Raw genomic sequence first — 22,348 nt, forward strand, 5'->3', positions numbered from 1 at the left:
TTTGCACGGCCTGAAGGACGACAGATGGGACCCGCGCGATCCGGACTTTGCCTTTCGATCGCCGCTCACTGAGAACCCCCTGGGGGTCAAAAAAAACGCAGGATAGTAACCCTTCACGCTTCAAAACCGACGCCCAGTGAGGCGAAGAGAGCAATTCTCGTCTGACGGCTTTGCAGGTTTCTGTCAGAGCTGACGTGGCGACTGTCGCACCCAAGAAATCGAGAAGGAACCCACAAACCGCCACAAGGGAGCATGCTCCGCAAAGTGCTTGGGAAGGGCAGGGAGTGCTGTAGACATCTGTGTGACTTGCTGTTGGAGACGGGATCTCAAGCTGAGGTGAACTAAGATGTCCCTGTGTGCGTGGGCGACCACCACTGTGACTCACATCGCTGTGCTCACTGCGGTGCGACTCTGTACCGCAACCACTACTCAGACGCTGTGTGCAGTAGCATTCATCGGCACATATCGCTTCAGGAGTCCCCGCCATTCTGAGGTGCCTTTCTTCCATACTCCTGTCTTTGATAGATTATCCCTTAGCTGCGAGCGTGACAAGTTGTGCGTGTGCCCAGGAACGCCCCCTGCTGTCCCATTTGCCCTGATCCTCGCCTGCCTGGTAAAGGTCCCAGATAAACACGGTTGCGCCTCGGAGCGATACAGACTATTTCATATTGACCGGAGGTATTCTTGCGTCGAACGTCCGGAACGTTGTGCATAATTCTCCGTTCTTGCGCGCATGTGCACAATGCTTGGGGTAACACCCTGATCCTCTTCCAGATTTTCCTTTATTCCAGGCGGGAGGTAAACACGCAAAACTCTGGTTGACGTTCCAAAAAAACGCCGATGCTGATGGGCGCGGTCGAAGAAGCCGTGCGACAAAGTTGTGTGCGGGCCTCGCTGATACGTTACGGTTGCTGCCTTACGAATGTGGATGTACGGATTGTCGCAAAAGGAAGACAAGAAATGCAAGAGATGGATAATAGCATACGTGGCACACTGTTTGCATCCGCATACAGCATGTCTTTCTCGGAGCACATTTGCTCGCCAGTGTCGAATGTGCCGAAAATACGGAGGTCCAATGTTCTCTGGCTATGTGAATTGCGAAACAAGCGGAAAGCAAAGGCATACGAAGCAGCTGTCCAAGCTGGTTTCATTCACCAGTGTGGCATGTAATTTGAGCCACCACCCATGCAGCACGAAGCTGTCGCGGACACAGCACGATGACGGAACCAGCGAACCGATCTTGAAGTCCCAGAGGGAACTAGTCAAATGAAAATAGCACTCGAGGATCGAGGAGTAAAGGCATACCCTCTCTCACCAACAGCTTCTAAAGAAGGCGGAGTGCTCCTAGCTCTGACTGACGTTGACGCGAAGGCAAACGAAGCATTCCACATACATTTTCCATAAATACGTTTGAGACCTAGTCAAGACATCGTGAAAACAGTAAGTCACAGGGAGAAAGGGAAGGAAGGGAGAACCTCCATGTACGGGACGCGGGAGGACTAAGAGACTGTCGTGTGGGAAGAAAATTTTTGGGTATGTCTGGAGCCAATGCGCCATCAAGAACACATGTCAGCTTGCGCCTGTTCACAACGCCCGAGGAACGGATGAGAAAATGTTTGCTCTCTGTCTTTCTCGCTACGGAAAACAGTTGCGGTTTTGACACTGATCAATGTTTGTATGTCCACCATATTTTTCCTAATGCTAACAATGGGGTGCGTTGCAAAAAGCATGAGCCCCAGTCTAGAACAAACTCGAGCACTTGTGCAGAAGACAACGCTGTGCTAATTCTCAAGAACCCTTGCTTGCTAGACACTGTCTGGTCAGGCACGCCTACCGCATCTCCAATAACTAACGATCGGGTAAACTAGCGTTGACTGACAACAAAAACCGACAATAATTCCTCTTTGGCGCACGTCATTCGTGGCGGCACGAGCTGGTGATTGATTCAGCTCGCGCTTCTCGGTGAAAAGAAGTGCAGTTGCCGCGGTATAACAAGCTCGACACGTGCCCGCCACCACCTGTGTGACGGGAATCCTTGTGAACACGACTTCCGCTTCTGCCACGCTACTTGTTCAGCGGCTAACAAACATGTCTGTCAGCTCCAACGCGGCTCTCTGGACTGTCACAACAGGAAAATGCATTCGATACCTTCGCCATAGCGTTTTTGCTGCAGCAAATGCGGCTGTACGTGTTGCTGTACTTACGCACGCGGCACCGCGTCGTAAACGATCTTGTCTAGGCGGGCCTGGTTAAGGCACCCGCGGAGTGACCATGTCGTGTGAGTGCCCCAAAAACAAAAATAGCAGCTTCAGCGCCCTCACGTTTCACACCGTGGAAGCCGGCCTCACTGTAGCTCTGCTTAATCTTGCAAGGCAGCTCTTATTGGCAGACCTCCTGAGGTGCTGCTGGCACCACGTAGCGCGCACCCTGCTGAAACCGTCGACCCTACACACTTTCGGGGGGCCTTCCCGAGTCGATGAGCTCTCCAACATGCCCTACTACTAGGGAAAAATCTCCCAGCGTCCGACTCAGTGCAGAGTAACTCTCACGGTACCGAAACGAATCCCACCTCCTCTGCTACCCTCTCCATCATGCTCATCACCGTTACGTATCTCAACATGCTCCGTTTCCGGCAGAAACCACTCAGCGCCCTAAGTCGCCAAGAAAAGCGCTTGCCATCTCAGAGCAGTCATCTTCCGTGCTCGCTTCTCCCTCTCCGTCCCCGCAGGCTACACGCGTCTGGGGTCGCCCGGTCGTTAGTCTGGGGACGAGAGACGACGTAGCATTCCCGCAATGTTTAATTCGTCTAGGGCGTGCACATCCAGTCTTTTTCGTGTTTGCCTCTTGCCTGGACTGCTGTATATTCGAGAGCTTCTGCCTTCACGAACGAGTCTACGTGGAGAACGGTCGACCGCGTCTGCAGAATAGCTCACGTCATAACCGGGATACGACAAGTTTGCCGTTCTCAAACATCGGGAGCCCTTGAGGTTCCTCTAGTACGAGGCGGGGAAAGGTAGAGTGCATGCCGCGTAGATGTCTCACGACTATTGCACGCCAGACGCCCATGATTTAACACACATGACGCTTCGTACTTGTGAGGCAATCCACTTGAAGACCCGATGTCGTCGAAACGCGTCGTAGCTCCAAATCCTGGTGGGACTGTTCGTCGAAATATTCGTGCAATCAGCCGCGGCAGTCAGAGGGTAGATTGACAGCTCAGTCCGCGTGCTTCCATGTCGGGCCGTGTAACCTATGAAGCGCAAGCTCATGCCATCAACGCATATTTGTTATTCTGTGTGTCGTAGGAACGTATATGAATTTGCAGGTTTGCATATGAATATAATATTCTGTGCTGAAGAGGCCCATTAAAGCGGGGCTTTGATTGAACGAGGCTGCTTCGCGTGTGCACATGCAGATATGCAGCATCTCTCCACATACGTGCACAGTCGTTTATCATGTGATATGCTCAGGCTGCAGGTTGCCTCACTCTTTACAACAAATACAGAAGGGAGAATCTCGACACCCCACTCCCGGAGATGGTCAAGGACGATGCCGCGCTGGCGGTGGTGATGGAATTTGTTGAAAAAAAAGGAGCGGGGAAACGCGCGACCCAGGGACACAGCACCGAATCTCAGAAAAAATCATGTGCGGCAAGGGGCATAGCGTGGCCGAGCAGTTTCGAGCTCGGGCCCCCTTCCCTTAACCGCCTTCGCCTTCGGGCTCACCTAGTTGGTAAACGCATCCGACGGGTGCTTGCTGCCTCTTGTGTGATTAAGTTCCCATGCAAAGAATGTCGCCTTCATATCGCGAGCACTACTTTCGAGGGACACATCACATTGAAAATGCAGTTATGCTTGTGTGAGCGCTCTACAATGCAAAAAGGAAGTTGCTGCGCCGTAGTGCACATTTTCTGGAAGTGACACCAGCCTCATCGTGGGAGACAGGGTGACGCCATGTGTGGCCGATAATGGAAGATGCCAGCAAAAACAATTCGAGTAATGTACATCTAGGCAATCGAGCAACGCGTTAAGCGTCAAAGCTGCCGGACATACGGTTTCAGGGGCTGGATGAATCAAACGTCGAGCTTGTAGAGAATCCGCTCTTCAAACATGTTATTCTGTGTCACGCGGACAGCTGAGTGAGGACCTCTTCTTGTCAAACGACCCGACGTGTGGAGGTGCCGTGGCGGCGTGGTCCAACGAGATCCAAACACTTCAGGGGAAAGAAGTACTTTGGCTTCAAGGAAAATAACCGTGCGCTCCGCTAGCCGCCATGCATTTCATTTGGGCGTCGTTTTTGCGGGAGTGGGAAGACACAGGCGAGGGTAGACCACCGTGGGTTCCTCCGGAGGTGTTGTGCAGTAATTGCTTAACGGGTGTCACGGTAAGATCGGGGCTTCTTTTGAACCTGTGTAGTCAAGGCCAATCTCAGCCAATCGTCCTGGCGACGCTGCAACTAAGCCTATCGCTCTTGGGTACCACTTGAGAGGATGAGAGGGCCGCACGGCCCGTGAGTTAGTCCCCGCGAGCTAGACAACATGTGGGGCATTCACATTTTTGTGTAACTGATGCTGGATTCCGGTATGCTTTCTCGCTGTTGTGGTGTAGGCCGGGTAGGATGCGTGGGTCACAAGCTGGTCTTTTTTTGGCAATGGTTGGGTGCGGCCACACAATGCTAGGGCCTTCATGGAGCTCTGCATTCACCTCCATCCGTTGGTTGCCATAGTTCCTTGTTCTAGGGCAGCAGTTCGCTGGTCATCCAGCTCACTTCTTGTTGTGTGTCCAGATACCCTGGGACGACGTGGGACTTGAGCATCGGTCACTTCACTCAAGTGATGTGGGAAAAAAGCACAGGCCTAGCATGCGCCCGGACTACAGGCTGCACCGGATGGAACCAACTGTTCTGCCTCTACAGCCCTCCAGGCAATTACGAGGGCGAGGCGCCTTTCTCGTAAGCATAGATACTAGACTGTCAGTACAAATTTTTTCCGTGGCGCTATGCGTGGCTCCGCGCAGCTACTCCCTGCGGAGTTGTGCTGCCCTGGATTGCAATGAGTCACCGCGAGCTACAGTAGCTTGCTTGATTTCCACTTCTGCCTTCCCACACGACAGTTGCGGATTCATCGGTTTTGAATCGTTCGTGGAAAGAAGCCACTTGATACCCACCAGAGGCTTTGCAGTGTTCTTTTCGTCAGCTGCTGAGGCCGCAGTACGTCGCCTCGTTTCTGTTCTATGTGGTGCTCTGCTGCCGCCTTTGCCTGGCACGATTCCTGCAGGGAGGCGGTGTGGAAGTCCATCAAGAAGCGCGACGGTCTCTCTGGCGCCATGGCTCTCGCGCCGGTCAGCACAGGCGCATTGGCTGTCGCAGCTGGTGCATTGCTGCACGTCCTCGTTGCGTAAGGAGACGACCACGCGTCGAGGTTTTGCCGACGTCGCGCGGTGACGCGTTGCAACTAGGAGGAACGATTTTGGCTTGATGAGGAACCTTCGATGTGTCGCTGAGACTGCAAGGCGCACCTGCTTCAGTGTTTAAACATGTCGACCGTCTTGTTATGTGAAGGCGGATCCGTTTCACCCTCTGCTGCAGGGGTTCGTGGCGCCGATGGGTATAGCCACTAGGGCGGGTCATCCACATCACATTAATGCAGCGTCACTGGCGTGACGGTCGGTTCGAGTCTGTCAGTTCCTTCGTTAGAACACATCGATTGTGCTCCATTGTGTGCGTGAGCCAGTTCTTCGCTGGCGGATTCGGTGTATCAGTCTCGTTTGTCTTAATGGCACCCCCTCCCAAACTCAGCTGCTAAGAAGCGCCCCCCCGCCCCCCCCCCCGATCCCCTGCTCGAACTCTCCCCAGTGTCATGTCACGGTATTTTTCCCAGTTGTTCAAGCACGGGGAACAGCGTGCGAGAGCGAAGGCAGACGAGAATACATTTAACTCAGGGCATGTTGCTGCTCAGTCGCAGGCGTTAAACACCATTGTGAGTTGGTTATAAACAGCGGTCGAGCCGAAATGTGTATTATGCCCGGAAACAGCACGTCACTGACATGGCTGTCGCCTGATTCTCTCAGCCGCAATAACAATGAATGTGTTAGCGTTATGGCTCTGTCTTGGACTCTAGTCGCGGGGAATCAGGGGCCTCGCCAAGTAATTCAGTCGCAGCGTATGTTCTGACTCCACATCACTGGCAGTGTTTACTCCACCCTTTTCGTGGAAGACGTGCGTCGGCTCCTCAGACACGCAAAGCCAAACTCGCTCCGCTTTTAAATAAAGAGAAGAACCATGTTCATGAAGATGCAGAGGCTTAACTATTAACGATAGCCCTGTTGCTAAGTTGTAGATACCGCCTATCGGGGCGTGTCATATAACTGTCTGTGTTTCGAAGCACTTCCCTCGAATTCTATTTTGCCGGTCTTATTCTGTAGCCTTGGCAGCCGCTCTCAAAAACGGTTCCCATCCTGTAGCTATTAGACCCGGTGTCCAACGGAAGCCTCAGGTCCTGTGCGGCTCCTACCGGATTTCACACAACGTGCTGTGAAAGAGTTGGGCTGTGTATCTGCACTGTCCGCTCCTAGCTACGTGCGATGATGGCTACGCCACTGAATGTCAACTGGCCTTCACATCGAGCGAACCCCACTGATGCATGTATGGCTTCTTATAGGCGCTAGTACGGCTTCTGTTGCTACGCCACGAGGAAGTCGGCTTGCCGGACCAGTACGATCGCTACATTGATGCAGAACGGTCATGCGCAAACAAAGCAGGCAAGACGCTGAAACTGCGCAGAGGCAGCTCTTTAGCCCTCACTACCCCAATGGCAAAGCACAGCATCATTGTAACATGGCGCAAGATTCTGCGGCGTTTGTGGTTCGCATATCCGCTGCACGCGTCCTGCAGCTCGCAGTATTATGGCACAGCCCCCCTACTGGCATCACTGCGTCAGTTTCCGCCTTTCTGGGAGCAGCCCGTGCCCGAGTCGTTGTTCACTGCAACATGCTCATTCATCTCGCATACCATCCCCACCGGCCACTTCCCGAAGCTGACTGCTCAGCACATCGGTGTTCGCGTCACCGGTTCGTCTGCGCTTCTGTCTTTGTCGCCTCACCCGTACACACACACACACACACACAACACTTCTTATATTTTCCGGCTCCTTTATGCGACCTGCGTCAGAAGGCGCTTGGAGCGGACGCGTGAGCACATTTGCATTGTGCAAGACACCTCTTCGTGGAAAGGTGGACCATTCCGCCGGTGCACAAATGTGAACCCGACGCCTTGGTATCCCGTAGATGCTCAGACGGCGATCGCAACTGAATGCGCAATCGTTCTCGCCCCATGTTGTTGCCGCGGCACGTCTCCGTGTGAAGGAAGGGGCGCGGGGTGCCAGCATCGCCGCGGTTTGGGATATTTTGCCCGGCAAGTGTCTCCGGCACGCTACGCGCCGGCTCATACATGAGGGAATGAAACCATAGAGTTATTATCTGGGTGTCGAATGACCTTGTGGTGCAGTGGTTTATTCCGATGTGAAACTCATGCAGGTCGGGTGGCTATGTCCGCGCTCGCATGGGGGATTCTACCGGGTTTGGAAACCCCCCCCCCCCCCCCCCCGTGCAGAAGAAAACGGTTCCCCAGCTTTATTCGGTGGTAACACGCTTGGTTGTAAGCGATTCTCTGCGGGTAAGAGATACTGTGCCCTTTCCACTGGGTCTCGCGTCATCCCGTCTTCCGATCATAGGCTATCTCAACTGCTTAGTAGCCCGTCCACGCCCCACGCGCTGCTTTTTCCCAGGCGGCTGCCTCGATTGCGACAGCCCGCTGACAAGTTAGCGGGGCACACCGTGGGGGGGAGCTGGGGAGCCCAGTCTCCGTGGACGGGATTCACGGGGTCGCGCAGGGGTAGCACGCGAATGTTTCTACCGCGACGTGTAGTCCCTTTGCGCTGTATGAGCGCCTCATCGACACTTTTTTCGTTTTATGAGTTGTCGTCTGTTTTCTGTGTGGTTTCTATCTGTCAACAATGGCTCCAGTTTTCGCGATGCCAATTAAGGTCGGCGCCGCGTTCGTCGCGGTCCTCCTTTGCTCCTCCGCTCTCTTCGGATCTGCCGCTTCGGGAGCGGAGTTGCCCACCGACAACAACGCAGCGAAGGCATCACAGCGAACCGCACCAGAACAAGAGCAAAAGAAGGCTCAAGACCTCACTGACGGTGAGTAGGTCGACAAGCTCCGCGTGTATGTTGGTCGAGTCCTGAACCTACAAAGGGGAGACGATGTGGCGTTACCGTGCCGTATTTTCCACTCAGGTCGTGAGAGTCAAGTCTTTTTCATGTGTGCCCGATGCGTGGACTGCTGTATGTTCGACTTTTCCGCCTTCTCAAACGGGTCTACGCGGAGAAGGGTCGACCCCATCTGTGAAGTACCTCAAGTCACGCCCGAGCCACGAGGAGTCTGCATCCTCCAGGGGAGGAGGCCGTGAGGTGCCTTAGGACGGGGCGTAGAAAGGTAGAGTGAGAGCCGCACAGTTCTTGCGGCTCTTGCTCGCCAGACACACGTGACCTCAGGAACATGACACTCCGCAAGTGTGAGACAGTTCACGCTAGGAACCGACGACAACGCGTCGTGCCTCCTAATTATGTAGGGAGTTCCTTGCAATGCCCGTGCAGTTCAGCCGCGGCAGTCAGCGGCAAGTTTGACAGTTCATTCCACGTGCGTGCATATCGAAGCTGGTAACCTGTGAAGCACGAGTTCATGCCGTCAATCAGCCAGTGCGTGATTCTGTGTGTCGTAGGAACGTGTATGAGTTTGCAGGTTTGATATGAATATTATATTCTGTGCTGAGGAGACCCACCAAAGCGGGGTTTCGATTGAACGAGGCTACCACGTGCTTACACCAGCAGATCTGCAGCATCTTTGTACACACGGGCAGAGGCTTTTCTTCTTTTGTGGCATGTTCTGGCTGCAGCGTGCCTCGCCCTTCACAACAAGTACAGAATGGAAAACCTCGAAGTGCCCCTACCGGAAATGAAGAAGGACGAGTCCGCGGTAGAACTGGTGTTAAAGTTCGTAGAAGATAGAGCAAAACAAGGCTGTCAGAAAGGAGGCCACAGTGACGCGAATGAAAGAAAAGGAGTAAGTCCGAGGGGAAGGACGTGGTGCTGCTCACGAACACGTCAGAAACGCGAGAACGGCAGATAGGGATTCGTCGGTGCTTCTTGGGTCTCGGACACAAACGGAGGACCCGCCATGGAGGTATCAACATTCCAGATTGGGAAACATCTCTTTCTGGTGGTCCGATCCTCGGCTGCAACACACGTGCGACGAGGGTTCAGCTCACTCTACGGGTATTACCGCTAAAATGTTGACGTAACTTCCTTCCTCCATGGTGGCGCAAGCGAAACGGAAATGTTCTTGTGTAAACCCATGCGCCAACTACTGAATTCGAGATTGGTTTGCCACGGTGTCGTCTCTCCGGAAGAAGGGGGCGGGAGATAACGTGGCGGAGGAGGGACGGGATGGGTACTGTATGCTGCTTTGATAGAAGAAGGCACCCGCAAAGACGGATCTGTAATCACAGGCGTGGCAGCCAAAGAAAAAACCGTCGATCGTCGTTGTCCTCTTTACGTGATTTTCAATGGCTTGATAAATCCGAATGTTGGGCCCGTAGGAAATCCAGTTTTCCAACATGCTTTTCTGTGTGCCATGCAAACAGCTGGGTGAGAACCTGTTCTTGTCAAACGACCCAACGTGCGAAGGCGCCGTGGCCGCGTGGTACAACGAGATCCAAAAGCTTAATGGAAAGTAAGTACCTTGGCATCAAGGAGAGCGACCGTGTTTCCAGTAGTCGCCCTAAATTTGATTGGGTCGTTTTTCTGCGGAATTGGTGACACAGGAGAGGGTAGAACACAGTGGTTTCTGCCGCGAGGGTGTCGTGGAGTAGTTGCTTAGCGGGTGTCAAGGGAAGATCAGGGCTCACTTCGAACCGGTATATTCACAGTCCATTCCCAGGCAATCGTCCGTACAACGATGCAACGAAGCCTGTCCGTCTCAGTTACCACATAGGCACAAGAGAGTCTCGCTCATGTTCTAGTACGGGCGACTTTGTGAACATGCCGTGCGTTCGCATTTTCGTGTAACTATGACATGTGGAAATCGCCATGAGTTCTCACTTTCGTGGTGCAGGCTGTCTGCGTCACACGCTGGACATTTGGCAATGCACCAGGGTGCGGCTGCGCGCTGCCAGGACCTTGGAGCTCGCAACTTCCCGCTGTGCTTACTGGCTGCGGTAGTCGCTCGCTGCACGGAAACAATTGACTTTTCATCCACTTCTTGTGGTGTGTCCAGATACCCTGGGACGACGTGGGACTTGAGCATCGGTCACTTCACTCAAATGATGTGGGAAAAGAGCACAGGCCTAGCATGCGCCCGGACTACAGGCTGCACCGGATGGAACCAACTGTTCTGCCTCTACAGCCCTCCAGGCAATTACGAGGGCGAGGCGCCTTTCTCGTAAGCATAGATACTAGACTGTCAGTACAAATTTTTTCCGTGGCGCTATGCGTGGCTCCGCGCAGCTACTCCCTGCGGAGTTGTGCTGCCCTGGATTGCAATGAGTCACCGCGAGCTACAGTAGCTTGCTTGATTTCCACTTCTGCCTTCCCACACGACAGTTGCGGATTCATCGGTTTTGAATCGTTCGTGGAAAGAAGCCACTTGATACCCACCAGAGGCTTTGCAGTGTTCTTTTCGTCAGCTGCTGAGGCCGCAGTACGCCGCCTCGTTTCTGTTCTATGTGGTGCTCTGCTGCCGCCTTTGCCTGGCACGATTCCTGCAGGGAGGCAGTGTGGAAGTCCATCAAGAAGCGCGACGGTCTCTCGGGCGCCATGGCTCTCGCGCCGGTCAGCACAGGCGCATTGGCTGTCGCAGCTGGTGCATTGCTGCACGTCCTCGTTGCGTAAGGAGACGACCACGCGTCGAGGTTTTGCCGACGTCGTGCGGTGACGCGTTGCAACTAGGAGGAACGATTTTGGCTTGATGAGGAACCTTCGATGTGTCGCTGAGACTGCAAGGCGCACCTGCTTCAGTGTTTAAACATGTCGACCGTCTTGTTATGTGAAGGCGGATCCGTTTCACCCTCTGCTGCAGGGGTTCGTGGCGCCGATGGGTATAGCCACTAGGGCGGGTCATCCACATCACATTAATGCAGCGTCACTGGCGTGACGGTCGGTTCGAGTCTGTCAGTTCCTTCGTTAGAACACATCGATTGTGCTCCATTGTGTGCGTGAGCCAGTTCTTCGCTGGCGGATTCGGTGTATCAGTCTCGTTTGTCTTAATGGCACCCCCTCCCAAACTCAGCTGCTAAGAAGCGCCCCCCCGCCCCCCCCCCGATCCCCTGCTCGAACTCTCCCCAGTGTCATGTCACGGTATTTTTCCCAGTTGTTCAAGCACGGGGAACAGCGTGCGAGAGCGAAGGCAGACGAGAATACATTTAACTCAGGGCATGTTGCTGCTCAGTCGCAGGCGTTAAACACCATTGTGAGTTGGTTATAAATAGCGGTCGAGCCGAAATGTGTATTATGCCCGGAAACAGCACGTCACTGACATGGCTGTCGCCTGATTCTCTCAGCCGCAATAACAATGAATGTGTTAGCGTTATGGGTCTGTCTTGGACTCTAGTCGCGGGGAATCAGGGGCCTCGCCAAGTAATTCAGTCGCAGCGTATGTTCTGACTCCACATCACTGGCAGTGTTTACTCCACCCTTTTCGTGGAAGACGTGCGTCGGCTCCTCAGACACGCAAAGCCAAACTCGCTCCGCTTTTAAATAAAGAGAAGAACCATGTTCATGAAGATGCAGAGGCTTAACTATTAACGATAGCCCTGTTGCTAAGTTGTAGATACCGCCTATCGGGGCGTGTCATATAACTGTCTGTGTTTCGAAGCACTTCCCTCGAATTCTATTTTGCCGGTCTTATTCTGTAGCCTTGGCAGCCGCTCTCAAAAACGGTTCCCATCCTGTAGCTATTAGACCCGGTGTCCAACGGAAGCCTCAGGTCCTGTGCGGCTCCTACCGGATTTCACACAACGTGCTGTGAAAGAGTTGGGCTGTGTATCTGCACTGTCCGCTCCTAGCTACGTGCGATGATGGCTACGCCACTGAATGTCAACTGGCCTTCACATCGAGCGAACCCCACTGATGCATGTATGGCTTCTTATAGGCGCTAGTACGGCTTCTGTTGCTACGCCACGAGGAAGTCGGCTTGCCGGACCAGTACGATCGCCACATTGATGCAGAACGGTCATGCGCAAACAAAGCAGGCAAGACGCTGAAACTGCGCAGAGGCAGCTCTTTAGCCCTCACTACCCCAATGGCAAAGCACAGCATCATTGTAACATGGCGCAAGATTCTGCGGCGTTTGTGGTTCGCATATCCGCTGCACGCGTCCTGCAGCTCGCAGTATTATGGCACAGCCCCCCTACTGGCATCACTACGTCAGTTTCCTCCTTTCTGGGAGCAGCGCGTGCCCGAGTCGTTGTTCACTGCAACATGCTCATTCATCTCGCATACCATCCCCACTGGCCACTTCCGAAGCTGACTGCACAGCACATCGGTGTTCGCGTCACCGCTTCGTCTGAGCCTGGTTGTAAGCGATTCTCTGCGGGTAAGAGATACTGTGCCCTTTCCACTGGGTCTCGCGTCATCCCGTCTTCCGATCATAGGCTATCTCAACTGCTTAGTAGCCCGTCCACGCCCCACGCGCTGCTTTTTCCCAGGCGGCTGCCTCGATTGCGACAGCCCGCTGACAAGTTAGCGGGGCACACCGTGGGGGGGAGCTGGGGAGCCCAGTCTCCGTGGACGGGATTCACGGGGTCGCGCAGGGGTAGCACGCGAATGTTTCTACCGCGACGTGTAGTCCCTTTGCGCTGTATGAGCGCCTCATCGACACTTTTTTCGTTTTATGAGTTGTCGTCTGTTTTCTGTGTGGTTTCTATCTGTCAACAATGGCTCCAGTTTTCGCGATGCCAATTAAGGTCGGCGCCGCGTTCGTCGCGGTCCTCCTTTGCTCCTCCGCTCTCTTCGGATCTGCCGCTTCGGGAGCGGAGTTGCCCACCGGCAACAACGCAGCAAAGGCATCACAGGGAGCCGAAGCAGAACCAGAGCAAAAGAAGGCTCAAGACCTCACTGACGGTGAGTAGGTCGACAAGCTCCGCGTGTATGTTGGTCGAGTCCTGAACCTACAAAGGGGAGACGATGTGGCGTTACCGTGCCGTATTTTCCACTCAGGTCGTGAGAGTCAAGTCTTTTTCATGTGTGCCCGATGCGTGGACTGCTGTATGTTCGACTTTTCCGCCTTCTCAAACGGGTCTACGCGGAGAAGGGTCGACCCCATCTGTGAAGTACCTCAAGTCACGCCCGAGCCACGAGGAGTCTGCATCCTCCAGGGGAGGAGGCCGTGAGGTGCCTTAGGACGGGGCGTAGAAAGGTAGAGTGAGAGCCGCACAGTTCTTGCGGCTCTTGCTCGCCAGACACACGTGACCTCAGGAACATGACACTCCGCAAGTGTGAGACAGTTCACGCTAGGAACCGACGACAACGCGTCGTGCCTCCTAATTATGTAGGGAGTTCCTTGCAATGCCCGTGCAGTTCAGCCGCGGCAGTCAGCGGCAAGTTTGACAGTTCATTCCACGTGCGTGCATATCGAAGCTGGTAACCTGTGAAGCACGAGTTCATGCCGTCAATCAGCCAGTGCGTGATTCTGTGTGTCGTAGGAACGTGTATGAGTTTGCAGGTTTGATATGAATATTATATTCTGTGCTGAGGAGACCCACCAAAGCGGGGTTTCGATTGAACGAGGCTACCACGTGCTTACACCAGCAGATCTGCAGCATCTTTGTACACACGGGCAGAGGCTTTTCTTCTTTTGTGGCATGTTCTGGCTGCAGCGTGCCTCGCCCTTCACAACAAGTACAGAATGGAAAACCTCGAAGTGCCCCTACCGGAAATGAAGAAGGACGAGTCCGCGGTAGAACTGGTGTTAAAGTTCGTAGAAGATAGAGCAAAACAAGGCTGTCAGAAAGGAGGCCACAGTGACGCGAATGAAAGAAAAGGAGTAAGTCCGAGGGGAAGGACGTGGTGCTGCTCACGAACACGTCAGAAACGCGAGAACGGCAGATAGGGATTCGTCGGTGCTTCTTGGGTCTCGGACACAAACGGAGGACCCGCCATGGAGGTATCAACATTCCAGATTGGGAAACATCTCTTTCTGGTGGTCCGATCCTCGGCTGCAACACACGTGCGACGAGGGTTCAGCTCACTCTACGGGTATTACCGCTAAAATGTTGACGTAACTTCCTTCCTCCATGGTGGCGCAAGCGAAACGGAAATGTTCTTGTGTAAACCCATGCGCCAACTACTGAATTCGAGATTGGTTTGCCACGGTGTCGTCTCTCCGGAAGAAGGGGGCGGGAGATAACGTGGCGGAGGAGGGACGGGATGGGTACTGTATGCTGCTTTGATAGAAGAAGGCACCCGCAAAGACGGATCTGTAATCACAGGCGTGGCAGCCAAAGAAAAAACCGTCGATCGTCGTTGTCCTCTTTACGTGATTTTCAATGGCTTGATAAATCCGAATGTTGGGCCCGTAGGAAATCCAGTTTTCCAACATGCTTTTCTGTGTGCCATGCAAACAGCTGGGTGAGAACCTGTTCTTGTCAAACGACCCAACGTGCGAAGGCGCCGTGGCCGCGTGGTACAACGAGATCCAAAAGCTTAATGGAAAGTAAGTACCTTGGCATCAAGGAGAGCGACCGTGTTTCCAGTAGTCGCCCTAAATTTGATTGGGTCGTTTTTCTGCGGAATTGGTGACACAGGAGAGGGTAGAACACAGTGGTTTCTGCCGCGAGGGTGTCGTGGAGTAGTTGCTTAGCGGGTGTCAAGGGAAGATCAGGGCTCACTTCGAACCGGTATATTCACAGTCCATTCCCAGGCAATCGTCCGTACAACGATGCAACGAAGCCTGTCCGTCTCAGTTACCACATAGGCACAAGAGAGTCTCGCTCATGTTCTAGTACGGGCGACTTTGTGAACATGCCGTGCGTTCGCATTTTCGTGTAACTATGACATGTGGAAATCGCCATGAGTTCTCACTTTCGTGGTGCAGGCTGTCTGCGTCACACGCTGGACATTTGGCAATGCACCAGGGTGCGGCTGCGCGCTGCCAGGACCTTGGAGCTCGCAACTTCCCGCTGTGCTTACTGGCTGCGGTAGTCGCTCGCTGCACGGAAACAATTGACTTTTCATCCACTTCTTGTGGTGTGTCCAGATACCCTGGGACGACGTGGGACTTGAGCATCGGTCACTTCACTCAAATGATGTGGGAAAAGAGCACAGGCCTAGCATGCGCCCGGACTACAGGCTGCACCGGATGGAACCAACTGTTCTGCCTCTACAGCCCTCCAGGCAATTACGAGGGCGAGGCGCCTTTCTCGTAAGCATAGATACTAGACTGTCAGTACAAATTTTTTCCGTGGCGCTATGCGTGGCTCCGCGCAGCTACTCCCTGCGGAGTTGTGCTGCCCTGGATTGCAATGAGTCACCGCGAGCTACAGTAGCTTGCTTGATTTCCACTTCTGCCTTCCCACACGACAGTTGCGGATTCATCGGTTTTGAATCGTTCGTGGAAAGAAGCCACTTGATACCCACCAGAGGCTTTGCAGTGTTCTTTTCGTCAGCTGCTGAGGCCGCAGTACGCCGCCTCGTTTCTGTTCTATGTGGTGCTCTGCTGCCGCCTTTGCCTGGCACGATTCCTGCAGGGAGGCAGTGTGGAAGTCCATCAAGAAGCGCGACGGTCTCTCGGGCGCCATGGCTCTCGCGCCGGTCAGCACAGGCGCATTGGCTGTCGCAGCTGGTGCATTGCTGCACGTCCTCGTTGCGTAAGGAGACGACCACGCGTCGAGGTTTTGCCGACGTCGTGCGGTGACGCGTTGCAACTAGGAGGAACGATTTTGGCTTGATGAGGAACCTTCGATGTGTCGCTGAGACTGCAAGGCGCACCTGCTTCAGTGTTTAAACATGTCGACCGTCTTGTTATGTGAAGGCGGATCCGTTTCACCCTCTGCTGCAGGGGTTCGTGGCGCCGATGGGTATAGCCACTAGGGCGGGTCATCCACATCACATTAATGCAGCGTCACTGGCGTGACGGTCGGTTCGAGTCTGTCAGTTCCTTCGTTAGAACACATCGATTGTGCTCCATTGTGTGCGTGAGCCAGTTCTTCGCTGGCGGATTCGGTGTATCAGTCTCGTTTGTCTTAATGGCACCCCCTCCCAAACTCAGCTGCTAAGAAGCGCCCCCCCGCCCCCCCCCCCGATCCCCTGCTCGAACTCTCCCCAGTGTCATGTCACGGTATTTTTCCCAGTTGTTCAAGCACGGGGAACAGCGTGCGAGAGCGAAGGCAGACGAGAATACATTTAACTCAGGGCATGTTGCTGCTCAGTCGCAGGCGTTAAACACCATTGTGAGTTGGTTATAAACAGCGGTCGAGCCGAAATGTGTATTATGCCCGGAAACAGCACGTCACTGACATGGCTGTCGCCTGATTCTCTCAGCCGCAATAACAATGAATGTGTTAGCGTTATGGGTCTGTCTTGGACTCTAGTCGCGGGGAATCAGGGGCCTCGCCAAGTAATTCAGTCGCAGCGTATGTTCTGACTCCACATCACTGGCAGTGTTTACTCCACCCTTTTCGTGGAAGACGTGCGTCGGCTCCTCAGACACGCAAAGCCAAACTCGCTCCGCTTTTAAATAAAGAGAAGAACCATGTTCATGAAGATGCAGAGGCTTAACTATTAACGATAGCCCTGTTGCTAAGTTGTAGATACCGCCTATCGGGGCGTGTCATATAACTGTCTGTGTTTCGAAGCACTTCCCTCGAATTCTATTTTGCCGGTCTTATTCTGTAGCCTTGGCAGCCGCTCTCAAAAACGGTTCCCATCCTGTAGCTATTAGACCCGGTGTCCAACGGAAGCCTCAGGTCCTGTGCGGCTCCTACCGGATTTCACACAACGTGCTGTGAAAGAGTTGGGCTGTGTATCTGCACTGTCCGCTCCTAGCTACGTGCGATGATGGCTACGCCACTGAATGTCAACTGGCCTTCACATCGAGCGAACCCCACTGATGCATGTATGGCTTCTTATAGGCGCTAGTACGGCTTCTGTTGCTACGCCACGAGGAAGTCGGCTTGCCGGACCAGTACGATCGCCACATTGATGCAGAACGGTCATGCGCAAACAAAGCAGGCAAGACGCTGAAACTGCGCAGAGGCAGCTCTTTAGCCCTCACTACCCCAATGGCAAAGCACAGCATCATTGTAACATGGCGCAAGATTCTGCGGCGTTTGTGGTTCGCATATCCGCTGCACGCGTCCTGCAGCTCGCAGTATTATGGCACAGCCCCCCTACTGGCATCACTACGTCAGTTTCCTCCTTTCTGGGAGCAGCGCGTGCCCGAGTCGTTGTTCACTGCAACATGCTCATTCATCTCGCATACCATCCCCACTGGCCACTTCCGAAGCTGACTGCACAGCACATCGGTGTTCGCGTCACCGCTTCGTCTGAGCCTGGTTGTAAGCGATTCTCTGCGGGTAAGAGATACTGTGCCCTTTCCACTGGGTCTCGCGTCATCCCGTCTTCCGATCATAGGCTATCTCAACTGCTTAGTAGCCCGTCCACGCCCCACGCGCTGCTTTTTCCCAGGCGGCTGCCTCGATTGCGACAGCCCGCTGACAAGTTAGCGGGGCACACCGTGGGGGGGAGCTGGGGAGCCCAGTCTCCGTGGACGGGATTCACGGGGTCGCGCAGGGGTAGCACGCGAATGTTTCTACCGCGACGTGTAGTCCCTTTGCGCTGTATGAGCGCCTCATCGACACTTTTTTCGTTTTATGAGTTGTCGTCTGTTTTCTGTGTGGTTTCTATCTGTCAACAATGGCTCCAGTTTTCGCGATGCCAATTAAGGTCGGCGCCGCGTTCGTCGCGGTCCTCCTTTGCTCCTCCGCTCTCTTCGGATCTGCCGCTTCGGGAGCGGAGTTGCCCACCGGCAACAACGCAGCAAAGGCATCACAGGGAGCCGAAGCAGAACCAGAGCAAAAGAAGGCTCAAGACCTCACTGACGGTGAGTAGGTCGACAAGCTCCGCGTGTATGTTGGTCGAGTCCTGAACCTACAAAGGGGAGACGATGTGGCGTTACCGTGCCGTATTTTCCACTCAGGTCGTGAGAGTCAAGTCTTTTTCATGTGTGCCCGATGCGTGGACTGCTGTATGTTCGACTTTTCCGCCTTCTCAAACGGGTCTACGCGGAGAAGGGTCGACCCCATCTGTGAAGTACCTCAAGTCACGCCCGAGCCACGAGGAGTCTGCATCCTCCAGGGGAGGAGGCCGTGAGGTGCCTTAGGACGGGGCGTAGAAAGGTAGAGTGAGAGCCGCACAGTTCTTGCGGCTCTTGCTCGCCAGACACACGTGACCTCAGGAACATGACACTCCGCAAGTGTGAGACAGTTCACGCTAGGAACCGACGACAACGCGTCGTGCCTCCTAATTATGTAGGGAGTTCCTTGCAATGCCCGTGCAGTTCAGCCGCGGCAGTCAGCGGCAAGTTTGACAGTTCATTCCACGTGCGTGCATATCGAAGCTGGTAACCTGTGAAGCACGAGTTCATGCCGTCAATCAGCCAGTGCGTGATTCTGTGTGTCGTAGGAACGTGTATGAGTTTGCAGGTTTGATATGAATATTATATTCTGTGCTGAGGAGACCCACCAAAGCGGGGTTTCGATTGAACGAGGCTACCACGTGCTTACACCAGCAGATCTGCAGCATCTTTGTACACACGGGCAGAGGCTTTTCTTCTTTTGTGGCATGTTCTGGCTGCAGCGTGCCTCGCCCTTCACAACAAGTACAGAACGGAAAACCTGGACGTCCCACTCCCGAAATTGGAAAAGAGCGAGAAGGCAGTGAAAGTGGTGATGGAATTCGTCGAAAAAAGAGCTCAGGAAATGTGCAAAACCCAGGGGCACAGCACCGAATCTCAACAAAATTATGTACGACTACGGGGCACCAACCCGGTCGTGACCGGGCGGTTTCGAGCTCGGCCTCCCTTCCTTTAGACGCCTTTGCATTCGGGCAGCCCTAGTTCGGGACTCATTGGGGTGCAGCTCTGCTGAGGTGTATCTCGCGTGCAAGAATTTCCTCCCTTCATCACGAGCACTACTCGCGTGATGTGCAGATGCACCACACCCAAGACGTAGTCCTGCTTATCTGATCCCTCGCGAGGATGCGGAAAGGATGTCGATGCGCCGTAGTGCTCGTTTTCTGGAAGAATGCGACTAATCCCAGCCTCGCGGTGGGAGACAGGGTGACGCTATGTGTGGCTGATATTGCACGGTGCCATCAAAAACTCTCGTATAATGTACACTCTAGCTAAGCAAGCAATGTGCTGGCCGTCAGAGCTCGCAGACGTTCGGTTTCAAGGACTGGTTGAATTCGAGTGTTGAACCACTAGGAAATGTTAATGTCAACCAAGTTTTTTTGTGCATGGCTCTTATAGATGGGTGAGAACCTGTTCTTGTCAAACGACCCAACGTGCGAAGGCGCCGTGGCCGCGTGGTACAACGAGATCCAAAAGCTTAATGGAAAGTAAGTACCTTGGCATCAAGGAGAGCGACCGTGTTTCCGCTAGTCGCCCTAAATTTGATTGGGTCGTTTTTCTGCGGAATTGGTGACACAGGAGAGGGTAGAACACAGTGGTTTCTGCCGCGAGGGTGTCGTGGAGTAGTTGCTTAGCGGGTGTCAAGGGAAGATCAGGGCTCACTTCGAACCGGTATATTCACAGTCCATTCCCAGGCAATCGTCCGTACAACGATGCAACGAAGCCTGTCCGTCTCAGTTACCACATAGGCACAAGAGAGTCTCGCTCATTTTCTAGTACGGGCGACTTTGTGAACATGCCGTGCGTTCGCATTTTCGTGTAACTATGACATGTGGAAATCGCCGTGAGTTCTCACTTTCGTGGTGCAGGCTGTCTGCGTCACACGCTGGACATTTGGCAATGCACCAGGGTGCGGCTGCGCGCTGCCAGGACCTTGGAGCTCGCAACTTCCCGCTGTGCTTACTGGCTGCGGTAGTCGCTCGCTGCACGGAAACAATTGACTTTTCATCCACTTCTTGTGGTGTGTCCAGATACCCTGGGACGACGTGGGACTTGAGCATCGGTCACTTCACTCAAATGATGTGGGAAAAGAGCACAGGCCTAGCATGCGCCCGGACTACAGGCTGCACCGGATGGAACCAACTGTTCTGCCTCTACAGCCCTCCAGGCAATTACGAGGGCGAGGCGCCTTTCTCGTAAGCATAGATACTAGACTGTCAGTACAAATTTTTTCCGTGGCGCTATGCGTGGCTCCGCGCAGCTACTCCCTGCGGAGTTGTGCTGCCCTGGATTGCAATGAGTCACCGCGAGCTACAGTAGCTTGCTTGATTTCCACTTCTGCCTTCCCACACGACAGTTGCGGATTCATCGGTTTTGAATCGTTCGTGGAAAGAAGCCACTTGATACCCACCAGAGGCTTTGCAGTGTTCTTTTCGTCAGCTGCTGAGGCCGCAGTACGCCGCCTCGTTTCTGTTCTATGTGGTGCTCTGCTGCCGCCTTTGCCTGGCACGATTCCTGCAGGGAGGCAGTGTGGAAGTCCATCAAGAAGCGCGACGGTCTCTCGGGCGCCATGGCTCTCGCGCCGGTCAGCACAGGCGCATTGGCTGTCGCAGCTGGTGCATTGCTGTATGTCGTCGTCGCGTAAGATGTGGGGCTTGGCCAACGTCATGCGGTGATGCGTTCCATCTAGCAGGGACCAATTTGGTCTGTTGTGCAGCCCACGACGTGTCGCTACCCCTGTCAGTGCAACTAAATCAGTTTTGAATCTGACAGACCGTGTGGTAGATTGTATGTGAAGGGGGATTTGCTTCATCATCTCCTGCGGATACTTCGCCTCGTGTAGTGAGGCGTCTCGGGCGCGTCACCCCTTGTGAATTCGATGCTGGTCTAGCTGCTGTTCAGGATTTGTTAGAACGTTTATCGGAGCAGACTCGTTTGGGCTCCCGTACACACGTCAATTGAACCGCATCGAATATTCTCGGCTAGTCAGGGAGAGCCGGGAGGAGAACTTCCCGTTTCAAAAGTAGTACCTATCAGTCCGCGGCCGCTCGCTGGCGTTCACGATCCCAACCATAAGCGATTGCAGTGGTTTTGCAATTGCGTCGTGTAGCGAACCGGGCGGACGCACGGCAACACCATCGGTGAGCCCTGAGAATGACTCCTACGGTTGTGCGCTCGGCCGCCGTCTCTTGCCGGAACGGCCTACGCATTAGGTCTTCTTAGGATGTCTACGGTCTTGCGGAACGTGGACTCACCGCACCTTCCTGCGTTCGATCCGGCTGTTGTTTCCAGTCTTCGCTATCTGGGGTCGACGCTCCTGTCACCTCGTACCGCAGACGCCCGTTCAGTAGTACGTTAGTAAACTCCAGCTCAACACCGGGACATATCATGGCCATCCCAACGCTACGGAGGGTATTGCGCGTGTACGCATCTGACGCGACAAAGAGAACTGCATGTCCGCTGGTGCCCGATATACCTTCATAATGGATGGTATCCTCCCCGAACTTGGTTTTCCGGGCTGCTAGTTCGCACGCACGACGCTCTCAGCCCCTGCGCAGGACCCCTCGCATTTTATAGGGACAGGGCAACGGACAGTTGTTTTCAATCTCTGCAGCATCGATTCTGACTGAGTTATGTCTATCTTCGCCTTCACCGCAGACCCCTGCTGCATAAACGGACAATTAGAACCTGGGGAAGTAACTCCTGTGTTGCAGCTCCACAAGGCCGGACCGAAACACGTGTGAATCGGTACGCTAGTGGCGCGCGCAAAGCGGCAAATACCTACGCGTACTCCTGGTCCGCGCAGCGCCCGCTCTAACTTCGTCAAATTCCACACTGTGGGAGATGGAGACGCCAGCCCTGCTTGTAATTAGGTTGATGTCCTGGTTCGGCGAAGTCCTGCAGGCTGCGGGCTGCTCGCACCTCTATGCGGCCCGCGCGCCTGTGCTGGGACTTGTGTCACGTGCCGGTTGTTTTCGAGAAATCCGTGGTGGAGCAGTTCCGGGGCCACCATGCTTTGGTATTCGACAATTTTCTCCCGCTTTGCTATACCGTGAGGTTAAATACTGATCACTTCGGAACTTCAATACATTTCAGTGTATGTGCTCACTTCTTCCTCGCATAGCCACATCCACACCACATCTGGGTCAGGCAGCTCGAGTCACTC

At 54.1% G+C, this 22,348-nt stretch overlaps 4 protein-coding genes across 4 annotated transcripts; all 4 read left to right on the forward strand.

Moving 5' to 3' along the window:
• Positions 1–4,272: 4,272 nt before the first annotated feature.
• On the forward strand, positions 4,273–5,399 carry BESB_017000 (SCP family extracellular subfamily protein; the record flags this gene model as incomplete). Its single annotated transcript, XM_029360415.1, has 4 exons — positions 4,273–4,383; positions 4,608–4,612; positions 4,786–4,950; positions 5,276–5,399. The coding sequence occupies 4 exons, from the start codon at positions 4,273–4,275 to the stop codon at positions 5,397–5,399; spliced, it is 405 nt and encodes a 134-aa protein (XP_029216391.1).
• Positions 5,400–8,011: 2,612 nt separating this feature from the next.
• On the forward strand, positions 8,012–10,946 carry BESB_017010 (SCP family extracellular subfamily protein; the record flags this gene model as incomplete). Its single annotated transcript, XM_029360416.1, has 5 exons — positions 8,012–8,198; positions 8,954–9,120; positions 9,701–9,789; positions 10,333–10,497; positions 10,823–10,946. The coding sequence occupies 5 exons, from the start codon at positions 8,012–8,014 to the stop codon at positions 10,944–10,946; spliced, it is 732 nt and encodes a 243-aa protein (XP_029216392.1).
• Positions 10,947–12,533: 1,587 nt separating this feature from the next.
• On the forward strand, positions 12,534–15,923 carry BESB_017020 (SCP family extracellular subfamily protein; the record flags this gene model as incomplete). The annotated part of the gene is made up of 6 exons (XM_029360417.1): positions 12,534–12,630; positions 12,999–13,175; positions 13,931–14,097; positions 14,678–14,766; positions 15,310–15,474; positions 15,800–15,923. The coding sequence occupies 6 exons, from the start codon at positions 12,534–12,536 to the stop codon at positions 15,921–15,923; spliced, it is 819 nt and encodes a 272-aa protein (XP_029216393.1).
• A 2,043-nt stretch (positions 15,924–17,966) lies between these two features.
• BESB_017030 (SCP family extracellular subfamily protein) lies at positions 17,967–20,827 on the forward strand (the record flags this gene model as incomplete). Its single annotated transcript, XM_029360418.1, has 5 exons — positions 17,967–18,153; positions 18,909–19,075; positions 19,582–19,670; positions 20,214–20,378; positions 20,704–20,827. 5 exons carry the CDS (start codon positions 17,967–17,969, stop codon positions 20,825–20,827), a joined length of 732 nt encoding a protein of 243 aa, XP_029216394.1.
• Between the last annotated feature and the right edge of the window lie 1,521 nt (positions 20,828–22,348).

This window comes from Besnoitia besnoiti, chromosome X (assembly GCF_002563875.1).
Source record: "Besnoitia besnoiti strain Bb-Ger1 chromosome X, whole genome shotgun sequence".
NCBI classification, from domain to species: domain Eukaryota; phylum Apicomplexa; class Conoidasida; order Eucoccidiorida; family Sarcocystidae; genus Besnoitia; species Besnoitia besnoiti.